Below are 15000 nucleotides of genomic sequence, written 5' to 3'. Positions count from 1 at the left end.
TTGTTTTTTTACTCTTTTCGACTTGATTTGATTTTGGGGTGATCTAGATGATGAGTAAAGGTCCATTGTATGAGGACTGAAATCACTAAATAGCCTTTAACAATCATTCAATTCACTACAGAATGTTTCGTTTTCACACACACATGCACAAATAGCTTGTAAACACATCAGCCTTTCACGTCGTAACGCTCACTACTCGAGTACTCTTGACAGGGCTACTTGGAGTAATATTTATACTTTTGCTCTACTTTCACTACATTTTCCGCCAAGTAGTCGTATTTGTACTTAAGCGATACTTTTTAATACGCTTTCCACCTCTGTTTCTGGCTTTAAAGATGATTCGCCTTCTGAAAAATGATGTGTTGTGATTGGTTGGCTTTCCCTGTGCATTTTGATTGGCCAACAAGATCAGTCTGTTCCGCAGTGATTGACACAGATTGAATTTCTTATCGAAGATTAAAACTTCTCAATGTTCTTTTTTTTTTTGGTGTTATACATGTATCTACTAGCCAAACAAAACATTTATAGTGTGTAAATACACCCTCATGTCAATTGGAGATGACAATCATAATCAGTGTACTCAATCTGATGATCTGTGCTCTTTAGGTAATAAAAACATTTACTCTATTCCTCCCCCAGTTCAACAGACACTTATGGTCATGCATTTCTGGAGAAGTTGATGTATTTACGTGTTGTAAATCCAGCAGCTAAAATCTGTCCACTGCAGTAACACGACGGCCCCCCCATCAGCAGTCATAGCTAGTTCATCAAGATGTTTAAATGCTTAATCTTACACATTTTAGGATAGGAATATCGAATACTTCAGAATATAATCAATCAGAGCCAGGAATATTGATCAAGAAGGTCACGCAGAAGTTTTGCACACACAAGTATAACAAGACATATCAGAGTGGCGACATTGTTGACTGCCGCCTCCAACAATTTTGACCCTCACCTGCTCAAGCTCATCCTAGCCTAATTTCCATTGGTGGGATTTGTGACATCATAGCAATGTTTGTAGTCCAAACAAGCCATTCATTGTAGTTCTTCAAAATATATATCGATTTAGGAAATATCTTTCTTTGGGGTGGACTTTGAGCTTTCAATCTTTGTAGATCTTTTATATACCTTAGTATGCACACTACACACTGATTAACATTTAAAATAGGGAAACAGAATGATAGGACCCCTTTAAATGCTCTCTAACCTGTTTTGTTTGATGTATGAAGTGAATTACAGTAAGAGGATTGTAGTAAATTTTTAATTTGGGGGTGGAATTTACAGAAGTGTGACATTATGGTCCTTAAAGACGAGTTATAGCATTAATTGTGCTTCTAAATGTGCGTTTTGGTGTCTTCTGTTCGGCAGCCGAGGCTTTGTGTTTGGACTGTGGAGTGCGTGCGCATCTGTGGGGAATATTCTGGGGGCGTTTCTCGCCTCCAGTGTCTTGAAGTATGGCTATGAGGTGAGGGTACACGACACTCCTTCATAACAATACTGAAAATATTTGAAGTAAAACGTTTTCTGTGAGTTCATCTTAAAGGGCCATGAAACCCCCCGTTTCAGCAGGATGTTCTCACACCTCTCGTTTGGAAAAAGTCAGGAAAGTGGGCGTGTCTTGCTTTGTTTGGGTGGGAGTGTAGGGGGAGGAAAAATGGGCAGGGTTTGGATAAAAATGGGCAGGCTTTGGATAAAAATGGGCAGGCTTTGGATAAAAATGGGCAGGCTTTGAATAAAAATGGGCAGGGTTTGAATAAAAAGGGGCAGGGTTTGGATAAAAAGGGGCAGGCTTTGGATAAAAATGGGCAGGGTTTGGATAAAATGGGCAGAGTTTGGATAAAAATGGGCAGGGTTTGGATAAAAACGGGCAGGCTTTGAATAAAAATGGGCAGGGTTTGAATAAAAAGGGGCAGGGTTTGAATAAAAATGGGCAGGGTTTGAATAAAAAGGGGCAGCGTTTGGATAAAAAGGGGCAGGGTGTGGATAAAAATGGGCAGGGTTTAAATAAAAATGGGCAAAGTTTGGATAAAAATGGGCAGGGTTTGGATAAAAATGGGCAGGGTTAAATAAAAATGGGCAGGGTTTGAATAAAAATGGGCAGGGTTTGGATAAAAATGGGCAGGGTTTGGATTAAAATGGGCAGGGTTAAATAAAAATGGGCAGGGTTTGAATAAAAATGGGCAGGGTTTGGATAAAAATGGGCAGGGTTTAAATAAAAATGGACAGGGTTTGGATAAAAATGGGCAGGGTTTGGATAAAAATTAGCAGGGTTAAATAAAAATCGGCAGGGTTGAATAAAAATGGGCAGGGTTTGGATAAAACTGGGCAGGGTTTGGATAAAACTGGGCAGGCTTTGAATAAAAATGGGCAGGGTTTGAATAAAAATGGGCAGGGTTTGAATAAAAAGGGGCAGAGTTTGGATAAAACTGGGCAGGCTTTGAATAAAAATGGGCAGGGTTTGAATAAAAATGGGCAGGGTTTGAATAAAAAGGGGCAGAGTTTGGATAAAAAGGGGCAGGGTTTGGATAAAAATGGGCAGGGTTAAATAAAAATGTGCAGGGTTTGGATAAAAATGGGCAGGATTTAAATAAAAATGGACAGGGTTAAATAAAAATGGGCAGGGTTTGGATAAAAATGGGCAGGGTTTGGATAAAAATGGGCAGGGTTTAAATAAAAATGGGCAGGGTTTAAATAAAAATGGGCAGGGTTTAAATAAAAATGGGCAGGGTTGAATAAAAATGGGCAGGGTTTGAATACAAATGGGAGTTGCCATTTGGGCACGCGTTTCTGACCGAGTACAAACAAACACACACGCAGTGGAGACAGTGTGTTTAATGACGGTGGGATGATTGATACCGCACGTCGTATAAGAGAAAAAAGCCTCTGCATTTCTCTGTATCTCAGATGCACTCAGGAGGTCAGAAAGCCGTATGTGTGTGGACTATCCTGTCACAAAATGCGGCGAAAATTCAACACGACGGTCGGCAAAAGTTTGCTTACAGTGTTCACATGTTTACACTCAGAGAGCAGCATTTACAACAGATCTTTCAATATTGTAGTGATATTAACGTACTGTAAACTAAGTAACTTAGAAATCATTTTGACTAAGGTCTGTCTGTAAACACTGTAAGAGTACAGCTGACCATACCGACTATAACTTTGCCATCTGAACGAACAAAGAAAGGGCGCTGATCGCACACACTTACCGAATCTGTAGACAGGACAATCAGCTCATACTGGAGCTGCGTCTTTTTTAAAAGGAGACGAGCAGCAAATCCGTATCTCACCATTAATGAGAAATGCTCTCGAGTAAAAAATATTCCAAACAAACGCATTTCTGCTGCGCGTCGCGAGCACTGATCCACGCGTGAGTCCAACAGCGCTCTCATAGAGCGAAAATGAAAACAAAACCTTCACATAATGAAAGCAACACTGGCGAACCGTATCTCCAAACATTTCTTATTCTTTTCCCACAACTTTTGGCAAAACGACGTGTGTCGTCTCTCTGCCGTCTGAACACTGTTTCAGGTACAGTCTAATGCTGCGTTCACACCAGACGCGGAACGCGCGTCAAGCGCGAGTGATTTACATGTTAAGTCAATGCAAACGCTCGAATAGACATCCTGCGGTGCAAATGGCGCGGGGCGAATTGAGCGTTTTGCGCGTTTGACGCGCTTAACGAGCGTTTCGCGCGAATCTCTCGAATTCGAAAATCTGAACTTCAGCATACATTCGCCCCGCGTTAACCAATCAGAAGCATGCTCTTGTGGGGGCGTGATTGTGACGTAGAACCTGATGTCGGTGTTCCGGGGCAAATCCTCCAGCCTTCACCGACAACAGTTCATCAAACTGGGCTGGGCTCAGTCAGAGGCACCGCTGAAAGTCTCCGTCATCCAGGTTCAGTTTCTGGAGGAGTTGATATGCTCACAGAGCTGGATGCACCTCTGAAAGGATGTAGTGGACTCAGACACGACCCTAAACGTATGGACGCTGTTTTTCAGTCTTCATAAAGCACATAAACACTGTTATTTTCTTCATAAAATCCATGTTAGCCATTTAGCTATGAAGCTAAAGTCACAGGGCAGACAGAAGCCCTGCCCATCACGCAAATCCACGTCTGTTCTGAAGTGAATTTGACACGCGAATGAAGCGGGGTTTGACGCACGAATGAAGCGAGTAAACTCAAATGTTCACGCGGCTATTTACGCGCGATTAGCTCGATTTATCCGCGCGTTCCGCGTCTGGTGTGAACACAGCATAAGAAAGCTAGCATGCATATTAATGAAGTTGCAGCGCATTCATAATAGAGCGCGCTGATTGGTTTGAACCAAGCCATACTTATGAATGAATGCAACGCACTCAGAGACGTAATACGGGACGCCTTGGCACAGACGTCCAGTCTACACGCTGGAATACACGGTATTATCTCATGATCGTGACGCAGCTTCAAAAATTCGTTTCAAACCGGAAGTACGAATTTGCTCGAAATAACACAAAAACAACCAATTTACACTTTTTAGTGAGATATAGCTGTTTTTAGCAGTGTGGGACACATATACGACTGTCAACAGCTCAAAAACTGTGTTTTGGTGTTTCGTGACCCTTTAAGAAAATAAAGCATGATGTTGAAATGTATGGCTGGTGAGCGTTTGCTCAATAGCTGTTTGCGAATAATAGTGTGCGATTAAACAGCGAAAATGTGATAAAAATATTAAAAAGCCTTATTATTATTAAAAAACCTACGCATTTCAGCAAAGAACTGCCTTCATCTGGTTCTAATACTTGATTAAAGGCTTTTTAATATTGTTTCCACATTTTTCAAATGCCTTTGGACTGTTGTTTGCCGTTTATTCTGATGAATCCCTTACCCAAAGAGCGCCGGCACGTTGTTTAAGCTACCCCCTGGGCACTGTTTGATTTTGAATAGTGTGTGCTTGTTTGTGTTTCAGTATGCCTTCCTGGTGACGTCAGTGGTGCAGTTTGCGGGTGGCGTGGTGGTGTTTTTTGGCCTTCTCACGTCACCAAAAGAAATTGGTGAGTTGATTTTCGTGTGCTGTCCACCCCAGCACAAATGCTCGGCACGTGTTTAATAACCTGTGTAGTACCCAAAACTGTATTAACCAGTTGAACCGGGTCCGTGACATCATCGACTTTCGCTTTCAGATTTAAAGGGCTAGCGTTGCACCAGACCCCTGTAAGTGGTTTCGTTTGAAAGTGTAGAATCTATATTTTATGCACATATGCATCACTTTGGTTTTTATTCTACTGTACAAAAGTTATTTACACTTAAATACACAGTATTTTGGATACCCGAGCTGAGTATTGAACATTGGTTCATTTTCATATGGTTCATATATGACGCATGTACAAGTTATAGCTCAAATGAAAGCTCTTGCCGGTGCTCATACGGTTCCAGCATTCTTTATACTGAATTATATTCACATATCAAACAGTTCCCGAATTAATCTCTGTGTTTCCATGGCGCAGAAGTGAAAACAATACATTTATGATCAATAAGCAGCCCCAGATAGCACAGACAGCTGTCATCTCTCACCTTATGCTGTGCGCTTCAGGGCCATTCTCCTCTGTTTTTGAGGTGATGTGCATAAGTAATCCTTTTATATGTCTGATGTGGCCCAAACACAGTGAATTATGTTTGATCAAACAAAAGAATAGTGAAATATGAAAACAATGATCGCTCCCTGTGGCTTGTACAGCACCTCTCATCAGCTAGAACACAATAACTTCTGCATAGATCATGGTGGAGACATTTTATTTTTGCCTATGATTACAGACATGTGCAGGAACCACCGATATTAATTAAAGCACGCTAGACCACACACAACCTAAAAGGTACACTTTTAAAATTGAGTTTATAATAAAAAAGTACAAAAAGCGCCTCTTTTTAAGGTGTTTATTATAACACAGACGACATATACAGTTATTTTAAACACTTTCAACAGTGTTTTATGAAACTTCAAAGGGTTTTCTTTAAAATGATACCAATTTTTTGCATGTACACCTCTGCATGTGGATTTGGGAAGCTTTTAAATTTGGGTCGGCAAAATCCAGGCGGAAATGCCAAAATAGCAGCAGAGTTTAACTGGATAAAGGGATGGTTTGGCCAAAAATGACTCCGTTTACTGACCCTCAAGTGTTTTCAAACCTTAATGAGTTCCTATGAAGATGTCTTCAAGAACGCTGAAATCCTGCAACTATTGACTTTTGTAGTACGAAAAAACAATTACTATGGAAGTCAGTCATTGGTGACATGTTTTCAGCGTTCTTCAGAACATCTTCTTTTGGGTTTGACAGAAGAAAGAAACTCATAAAGGCTTAAAACAAGGAGTAAATGATGACTGTTTTCATTTGTGGGTGAACCAATCCCTTTAACAGTCTATCAACCAGTTCCAAATGCTTCCTCTGTTTATGAAAATAGCTTTGAGTTTGTTTGCAGAAGTCGCCAATTACACCAATAATTCTCAGTCTTTAGCTCTAATCTGATTAAACGATGGATAGGGAAATGTGTGTCCAGAGTTGGCACAGTCAAAACAGTCCATGTGACTTCTATAGTCATAAGAAGCTCAAAGAACAATTGTGTGCACCAATAAACCCGTAAAAGCAACTCTGTTCACCTACTGTACACCTTCTCCCTTATCTCAGGTCAGGGAGCGCGTTTACTACAGGGAATACGACGCTTGCGTGTTGTGCTTTTGACCCTCAATATGTTGTACTGTCCACAGTAAATCTGAAAACATCGGCAATTCTCGTATCACTTCTGTGCTGAGTGATCGCCTCACCCCACTGCACAAAGCCTCGCATTTACACTTCTGCATTCTGTTTGTGTCGCTTGTTTAACGTTTCTCCATCTGGAGTTTCTTCATTGTTGGCTTCCTGTAGAAGTAGCTCAAACGTAACTCATTCAAGGAAGAAAGAGGCGGGAACTTTAGTCACAAAGTAAACGCAAAACAAAAGTGTTCATGTGGAGCTTCTCCGTGGTGGTGCGCCTTTCAGGTGCACGCAGTTGAAAACAACTCAACGTTTCAGAATGCCACAAGCGCACCGCTTTACACTTCGTACGGATTATACACATTTCGGAAGGCTAATTACTTTACACAAACCATCCAAACACTGCATTCGTTCATTTTTCTAAACCGCTTTTCCGGGGTCAGATAGCGGGGGCAGCAGTCTTAGGAGAGAACCCCAGACTTCCCTCTCCCCAGACACTTCCTTCAGCTCTTCTGGGGGATCCCGAGGCGTTCCCAGGCCAGCCTAAAGACTTAGGGCCTACTCACACCATGCCATCCGTACCGTGCCCAGGCCCGTTTCCCGGATCGTTTGAGAAGTGTGAGTGCACTGAATCGGGCTCAAGCACGGTTCACTTGGCCGGCCCTGGCCCAGTTGGAAGAGGTGTGTCTGAGCGCGGATCACTTGGGCTTTGGCGCGGTACGCTTGTGTGATAGTGCAAAACGCGCCAAAGCCCGAAACTGAAAGCGAGACGTGACTTTTACGGGGCTGTTTCATATGGATTTATTAATCATTCTTACTGTTCAGTGAACGCAAACTGCCGTCGTTTATTAAAGACGAGAACTCCTCACAGCACGCCAGCTGCGCGCCTTCAGCAGACCTCCTCATTCCTGCAGCACGAGAGCTTTATGATTGTTTATGAGCGCCAAAAGTGGCGGATCTGTTCGGCGAAATATCTGACTGCGTGTCACCGCATCCCCAAGGACTGTTTGGCGAAATATTTGACTGCATGTCTCTGCATATCAAACCGACTGAAACGATATAATAGAGAAATCTCCACTGTGCTGCTGAGTGAGAGAGCGCTTCTCACTGAACAGCGCAGCAGCGATGACGTAAGCGTGCCCATGCCCGATTGTGGTGTGAGCACGGGCAGTCGGGGGAGACGGGAGGGGGGACAAGCGTGCTTTGGCCCGGTTAAAGGCAACTGTACCTAGTGTGAGTACGGCCTAAGTCCCTTCGTGTCCTGGGACTTCCCTGAGGTCTCCTCCCGGTGGGACATGCCTGGAACACATCGCTAGGTAGACATCCGAAACAGATCGAGCCACCTCAGCTGACTCTCTTGATGTGAAGGAGCAGCGGCTCTACTCTGAGGTCCTCCCGGGTGTCAGAGCTCCTTAGCCTATCTATAAGAGTGCGCCCTGCCACCTTGTAAAGGAAACTCATTTAGGCAGCTTGTATCTGAGATCTTGTCCTTTCTGTCATGACCCAAAAGCTCATGACCGTAGGTGAGAGTAGGAGCGTAGATTGATCGGTAAATCGAGAGCTTTGCCTGTCGGCTCAGCTCCTTCTTCACCACAACAGACCGGTACATCGACCGCATTATTGTTGCATCAATCCTCCTGTCAATCTCATGTTTCATCCTTCCCTCACTCGTGAACAAAACCCCAAGATTCTTAAACTCCTCCACCTGGGGTAAGGACTTTCCTCCCTAAACACTGCAGTGCTTTTTAATTTTCTCCATTGATAAAACCTGTATCAGAGCTGCAGCAATGTTTTATTAGCTTGTCATCCTCTGAGAAAACGGTTGATGTTCGCCGAGCAACAACAGACGCCAAAGGAACGTGAGCGCAAAGCCTGTTGTAAATGAAGCAATGTGCTCCGCCCCTACACTTTTAGGCCACGCCCACACTCATCACCACTACCAAGCTGACCAATCGCAGCTCTTCTACTATGCATCGCCTTGGTGTGTAGTCACAATTGTTTGAGAGGTGCACGTTAGGGTTTGCTTCAGGTTACGTGTTAATGTTGTGCGCCCCCACCAAGGTGCCGTCGGACCATCCACGCACACTTATATAAGTATACACTGGCCTTTAAAATGTAAAAATGTTCATCTGAATGGAAGGTTACGATGTTTATTTTCTTACGTTATTTACGTAATTACATTATTAATGTTACTTACGTGATTACATTATTAATTCATGCAAATAAAACCGAATAAAACTAATTTGGTAATCTTAAATCAAAATCTGAGCAATCATGATGTCAGGTTGACAGAATTCTTAGCCACGCCCCTCTTACTGTTAAGGCTGATTTATACTTCTGCGTCAAACGTACGCATATGCTACGGCGTTGACGCATAGCCCGTCGCCGTGGCCGTCGGCGTCGCTGATGTGCGCCTCTCAAAAAATGTAACTACACGTTGCTCTGTGATTGGTCGGCTTGGTAGCGCTGATGAGTCTGGGCGGGACCGAGAGCTGCGCGAAAGGCACGACCCCGATGGAGCGATTGTTTACAAGTGTGGAGTCCCGTGAAGGAGCTCCGGATGGAAAGTTTTGTTTGGTGTTTACCTCATAGTTAAAGTTGTTGCACGTCCGCCGATTCCTGCCTCAAAATGAGCGAGTTTGAGCCACTTGTACATCCAGGAAGTGTTCAGGAAAAGCAAAACAGCAGCGAAGAAACTCGACACAGAGGAACATTAACACCTCACTGCCAACTAGCGTTTCGGAAGTGTTAATACAGACAGAGACAGCGCGCAGAAGTATAAATGCACAGCTACAAGTGTTGCATGCACCGTGGGTTACGCCGGTCACTTGACGCACAAGTATAAACCAGGCTTTAGTTTGCTATGAGAGAATGATGATGCGCAAAAGGAAAGCCCCGCCCCCTTCTTCATATTCAGTTTTAGTTGGAAGTACATCAACCTACTGAACTAAAAAGCTTAGCAACTTCGGTTTCACCTGTGCTTTAAGTCTTTTAAAAGGTCGTAGTTGCTTTGAAAGTGGGCACTCATAGGTCGTTCTCTTTTGCAGGACTGAACGACTACTTTGAGACAGGTCTGAGACCAGTGACGAGAGACTCAGACAGTCAGCGTCCTCTGATGAGTGATGAAGAAGATGAGCTGACGGATGAATACTCCTCCATACAGCAGCAGGACGAAGAGCCCCAGCCCCAGCCCAGGGCCATCGGCTTCTTCCAGGCTTTCTGCCTGCCAGGAGTTCTTCCAGTCAGTGTCTGTTTGTAGATCATCATTGCTGTTGTTGGCTGGATTTGAGCTTTATTTATTGTCCTTCTCCTGCAGTATTCGCTGGCTTACGCGTGTCTGAAGCTGGTCAACTACTCGTTCTTCTTCTGGCTGCCGTTTTATCTCAGCAAGAACTTCGGCTGGAAGGAGGTTGAAGCTGACCGGCTGTCCGTGTGGTATGACGTTGGAGGAATTATCGGTGAGTGTCCGGTTTGATCCATTACCAGTCAAGTCTGAACTTTTTTTTTTTTCATGGTTCACTCTGAAAGTAAAACAACAAATTTATCCAGCTTTTAATTGGCTGTTAGCTGTTTCCATTCAAGGATGTGAATTAGATTTACGGGCAAAACTGGAATATTGCGTAAAATGGGTGAAGGAGAACAAAATCCTCACTTCCTGATAGACCGGCGGCAAATATCAAACAGAAAAATGAAGTTTGCCGCAGTAGCAGAAGCCACTCTGGGGATTTTTTTTTTCTTATTTAATTACTTCTTAGGGCATGGAGATAAAATGCAGTTAACTTTTGTAAGCTTGAGGCACTCCGTGGGAGCACAGACACTCGAGACAGTTCTGGGGTCCGTTCTTGGTACGTGGATTACTCAGTTAGCTGGATTTGGACGATTTGGCACAATCCAGGATCGTTTCGTTCTTCAAAGCTGTTCTGCTAGCTCAAACCTGGTCGGGAGCAGGCTCAATTCATATAAACAGGATTAGATCCGGTCAGTTCAAGCAAAGATAATGCAGGAAGTATGTACCAAATTCTGATATTTTCTTACAGTAGTTATATACACTTGGGAAAATAGTGAATATTTATGTGTATATATATATATATATATATATATATATATATATATATATATATATATATAAATATGTGTGTGTGTGTATATATATGTATGTGTATATGTGTATATGTATGTATATATATATATATATATATATTTAAATATATATATATATATATATATATATATATATATATATATATATATTAGTGCGGTCAATCGATTAAAAAAAATTAACTAATTAATCGCACTTTTTAAAAAAAATTAATCGCGATTAATCGCATTCAAGATACTGAAACGTGTAATTTTGGCTGTTCAAATGTAAAATTAATGTAAAAGCAAAACAAAAACTATTTAAATTCTAAATATAATTGTTTATTCGAATTTTTGTTTAACTTGTAACAGATTTCATCATGTAAACAACATACCCACAATAAACCATCAAGATCCTGCTTGACAGCCATATTTATTAAAGAAATGAAAACACAGGCATGTTAATGACATTTAAATTTCAAAACAATCAATGCCAATAAAAAAAACACTGATTTCCAAGTTGGATTCTAAGTGAACTGCAAAAAAATGCCAAAATACAGGAATTGCAGATATGGAAAATGAAAATTAATAATAAGTATTAATAATAATAAGTATTGAATACACTGAAACACTTGTACTCATTGTCAAGTTGTATTGCTGTGAGTTGAGAACATTAATTATAAAGTAGAAACTTTTTACTCAGTCTTTCTTTACATTCATCAGTTGCTAAGACCGTCCAGTCCAGACATCCTAAGTCTCCCAGAAGTTGCGGGAGTATTCGCAAATGCACAGACTCCTGGATGCCCGCAGATAAATGATAATCTCCCGTAAATCTGCCAAATGATTATATACAATTGAAGTCAGAATCATTTTCACAGTATGTCTGATAATATTCTTTTTCTTCTGGAGAAAGTCTAATTTAAAGTCCAAATAGCTACGTCGCTGAAATGATTGGACCTTATGGTAATCGCACTCGCCTGATTCGTGATTTGAGGTGTCCATCAAGCTGCAAGCAGCCTATGGCATGTCGAGGTGATGTATTCGACGGCACGGCGGCAGGCCAGACTGACCGTCAGGCCACCAGGAAATGTCCCGGTGCTCCCGATGGCCAGTCCTCTATGGCGAGAGGATAGTGCCACGGATTACCGAACGAAGGAGACAGTCTCGCCATAGTCCGCCCCTACCGCTCTTCAGGGACGTCGCGCGCAACTCACCCCCACCGCTCTTCATGTACGTCTCGCGTGCACACGCCCCTACTCAGATACGTCACTCACTCAACCCCTGACGCACACACACACACACACACAACGTGCCGGAGTGACTCCCTTCAAATTCAACACGCATGATCGCCCTGGATAGCCTGGAGATGCGACATTAATTCTTTTACACTGAAACTTGCCTTTAAAAAGTGCTTCCTTGATCTTATCCATGTTTTTTGCATGTTGAACACACGTCCACCACAACAGGAAGTCAAAAAAACCTGTAACTGCGTTAATTGCGTTAATTTTTTTTTACGCGTTAATTATTTCAAAATTAATCGCATGCGTTAACGCGTTAATTTTGACAGTGCTAATATATATATATATATATATAAATATGAATGTGTGTGTGTGTGTGTGTGTGTGTGTGTGTGTGTCTATATGTATATGTGTGTGTGTGTGTATATATACACACACACACACACATGTATGTGCGTTTGTGTCTGCGCTACTTGTCTGTGCTATGTGTGTGTGTGTGTGTCTGCCTGCGTCTCTACACTATGTATGTGCGTGTGTGTCTGCGCTAGCCTACTTGTCTGTGCTATGTGTGTGTGTGTGTGTGTCTGCCTGCGTCTCTACACTATGTATGTGCGTGTGTGTCTGCGCTACTTGTCTGTGCTATGTGTGTGTGTGTGTGTCTGCCTGCGTCTCTACACTATGTATGTGCGTGTGTGTCTGCGCTAGCCTACTTGTCTGTGCTATGTGTGTGTGTGTGTGTGTGTGTCTGCCTGCGTCTCTACACTATGTATGTGCGTTTGTGTCTGCGCTACTTGTCTGTGCTATGTGTGTGTGTGTGTGTGTGTGTGTGTGTGTGTGTGTGTGTGTGTCTGCCTGCGTCTCTACACTATGTATGTGCGTGTGTGTCTGCGCTAGCCTACTTGTCTGTGCTATGTGTGTGTGTCTGCCTGCGTGTCTACGCTATGTATGTGCGTAAGTGTCTGCGCTACGTGTCCGTGCTATGTGTGTGTGTGTGTCTGCGTGTCTGCGCTGTGTGTGCGTGAACTCATTGTTGCAACTCCACACAATAAATGCATCAGATACTGATTGGTAAAGTTCTTACTGTAGTTTTTATCACAAACGCTACCTGAGATCTGCTTCCTGAGGCAGCCGAGGGCGTGTTGAGGCATGTTGCTGACAGGGATCGGTGGGCGGGGATGACTCACCTTAAAGGCCCGGTGCAAAAAAACAACAACAACCTTTTCCCAGCTATAATACAGACACTTCAGACAGCTGTAATAAACACTCTGATGGGTGTTTTGAGCTGAAACTTTACAGACACATTCTGGGGACACAAAAGACTTATATTAAATATGAAAAAAGGGGTAACCTATGTGCCCTTTATTTAAAATGCATTCAACAGTATGATGCTGTACTACAGTATAGGCTATATAGGACGAATGATCAGTGGTGTTTATAAGGAGTATATACATCATGTGCAGGGGGGGGGTCTTCTCTGATTGGTTCATCCTGTGGATTTAGTGGTTGTTTTGTGATCACAGATTTAGGATTTTGTTCATGTGTTGAATTCTTTTTACAGGAGGAACGGTGCAAGGCTTGATCTCCGATCTTTTGGGAAAACGAGCTCCTGTGTTAGCCATAAGTTTGCTGCTGGCCATGGGATCATTAGTGGGATACAGCCGTGAGTTTGGAGAAGACTAAGGCCCCGTTTACACTTATGCGTTTTAGTTTTAAAACGCATACGTTTTGCTACGGTTACGACATCCGTCCACATTACGCCGGAGTTTTCGAGCTCCGAAAACGGAGCGTTTTGGAAACGCTGGAGAGGCTGTTTTCATTCTGAAGCGCTGCTGCTCTGTCTCAGTGTGGATGAGGGAAAACGGAGACGTCTGAAAACGGAGGCGGGGCTGCTGAGATTCGCTACCTGATTGGAGCTTTTGTATGATTGCGTATCCTTTCCTTATTCGTCAAGCCTCTATCACATGACTATAACACATGGCTTTAACGCTACCGGAAGACAGTACTGTAAACAACAACATGGGCACAGAAATGGGAGCGTTGTTTGCACTATTGTCTGTTTTAGGCGGCATTCGCAGTTATTCATTTGTTACGTTTAGTAACAACTCGACAAAATTACCTCTCTTGCTTTCTTTGCCGTCGCGTTTAATGTTCAACCGGCGTTTGTTGACTAACAATAACCAAATGGCGAGCGAGACGCATGCTTCCTGTTTATACTAGAACGCGCACACATAGAGTGAGCTAATGGTCTCGGATATACGTTATTGGTGGCGTAGTGTGTACGGAGATATGTTCAGAAACGCTAGTGTGGACGCGGATCGTTTTTTGATCTAAAACGCTGCTTTCAAACTGAAACGCACTAGTGTAAACGGAGCCTTTCCTGGAGGCACCGTGGTGTCAGAACGGCATCACATTTACATCAGACGTCAGCAAATACATCACATTACGAATCGGTTTAATGTCAAAACCTTGACGTCCACACATTGATGCACTTCTGAACGTCAAAATAACGACGCGAATTCGAAATGACTGTAATCACCTGTAATTCAGTTTCAAATTGACACTGGGTTTTGCATCCCTTCAACTGTAACTAGCTTAATGTCAAATATACATACGTTGACCTAAAAAAAACTGTCCTGTAATTAATTTCTGACAACAATGTCAATTTAATGTTGTTTTGACATCAAGGTAGTCAAATAGACTTGTCGTTCTTGATCGTTTTGACATCAAGGGTGCCCGCTGGGTTAATTTGACAAGTGGAATCTAAATAAAGCAATATTATTTAGTCTAACTTCTTTGTTTCTTTTAACCTCAGACTCGCCTAACAACCAGCTGGTGAACGGAGCCCTTCTAGCAACGACAGGTAACCATATTATAATGTGATGTGGAAAAAAGTTAGCGCCTGATATTCATTCGAGAGTGTGTCCATTCTTTTTGGGTCAGGTTTCCTAATCGGAGG

At 42.7% G+C, this 15000-nt stretch overlaps 1 protein-coding gene across 8 annotated transcripts in view; it reads left to right on the top strand.

Annotated features, from left to right (window-relative positions):
* Positions 1 to 15000, top strand: part of slc37a3 (solute carrier family 37 member 3) — a 34126-nt gene that overhangs the window by 12429 nt on the left and 6697 nt on the right. For 4 of the 8 annotated variants that reach the window (XM_087250012.2, XM_087250008.2, XM_087250007.2 and 1 more), the window contains 7 exons: positions 1369 to 1465; positions 4950 to 5034; positions 9777 to 9970; positions 10046 to 10187; positions 13603 to 13704; positions 14857 to 14904; positions 14985 to 15000. The exon at positions 14985 to 15000 is cut by the window's right edge and continues 136 nt beyond it. In XM_087250012.2, the coding sequence (XP_087106138.2) occupies positions 1369 to 1465; positions 4950 to 5034; positions 9777 to 9970; positions 10046 to 10187; positions 13603 to 13704; positions 14857 to 14904; positions 14985 to 15000 (684 nt within the window). The remainder of the gene's footprint in view (positions 1 to 1368; positions 1466 to 4949; positions 5035 to 9776; positions 9971 to 10045; positions 10188 to 13602; positions 13705 to 14856; positions 14905 to 14984) is intronic. The other 4 variants (XM_087250013.2, XM_087250011.2, XM_087250010.2 and 1 more) reach the window with 1 other exon arrangement.

This window comes from Danio rerio, chromosome 4 (assembly GCF_052040795.2).
Source record: "Danio rerio strain M-AB ecotype USA chromosome 4, GRCz13ab, whole genome shotgun sequence".
In the NCBI taxonomy this organism is placed as follows: Eukaryota; Metazoa; Chordata; class Actinopteri; order Cypriniformes; family Danionidae; genus Danio; species Danio rerio.
Note: the sequence above shows the minus strand (reverse complement) of the source record. Positions and strands in the feature narration are given on the sequence as shown.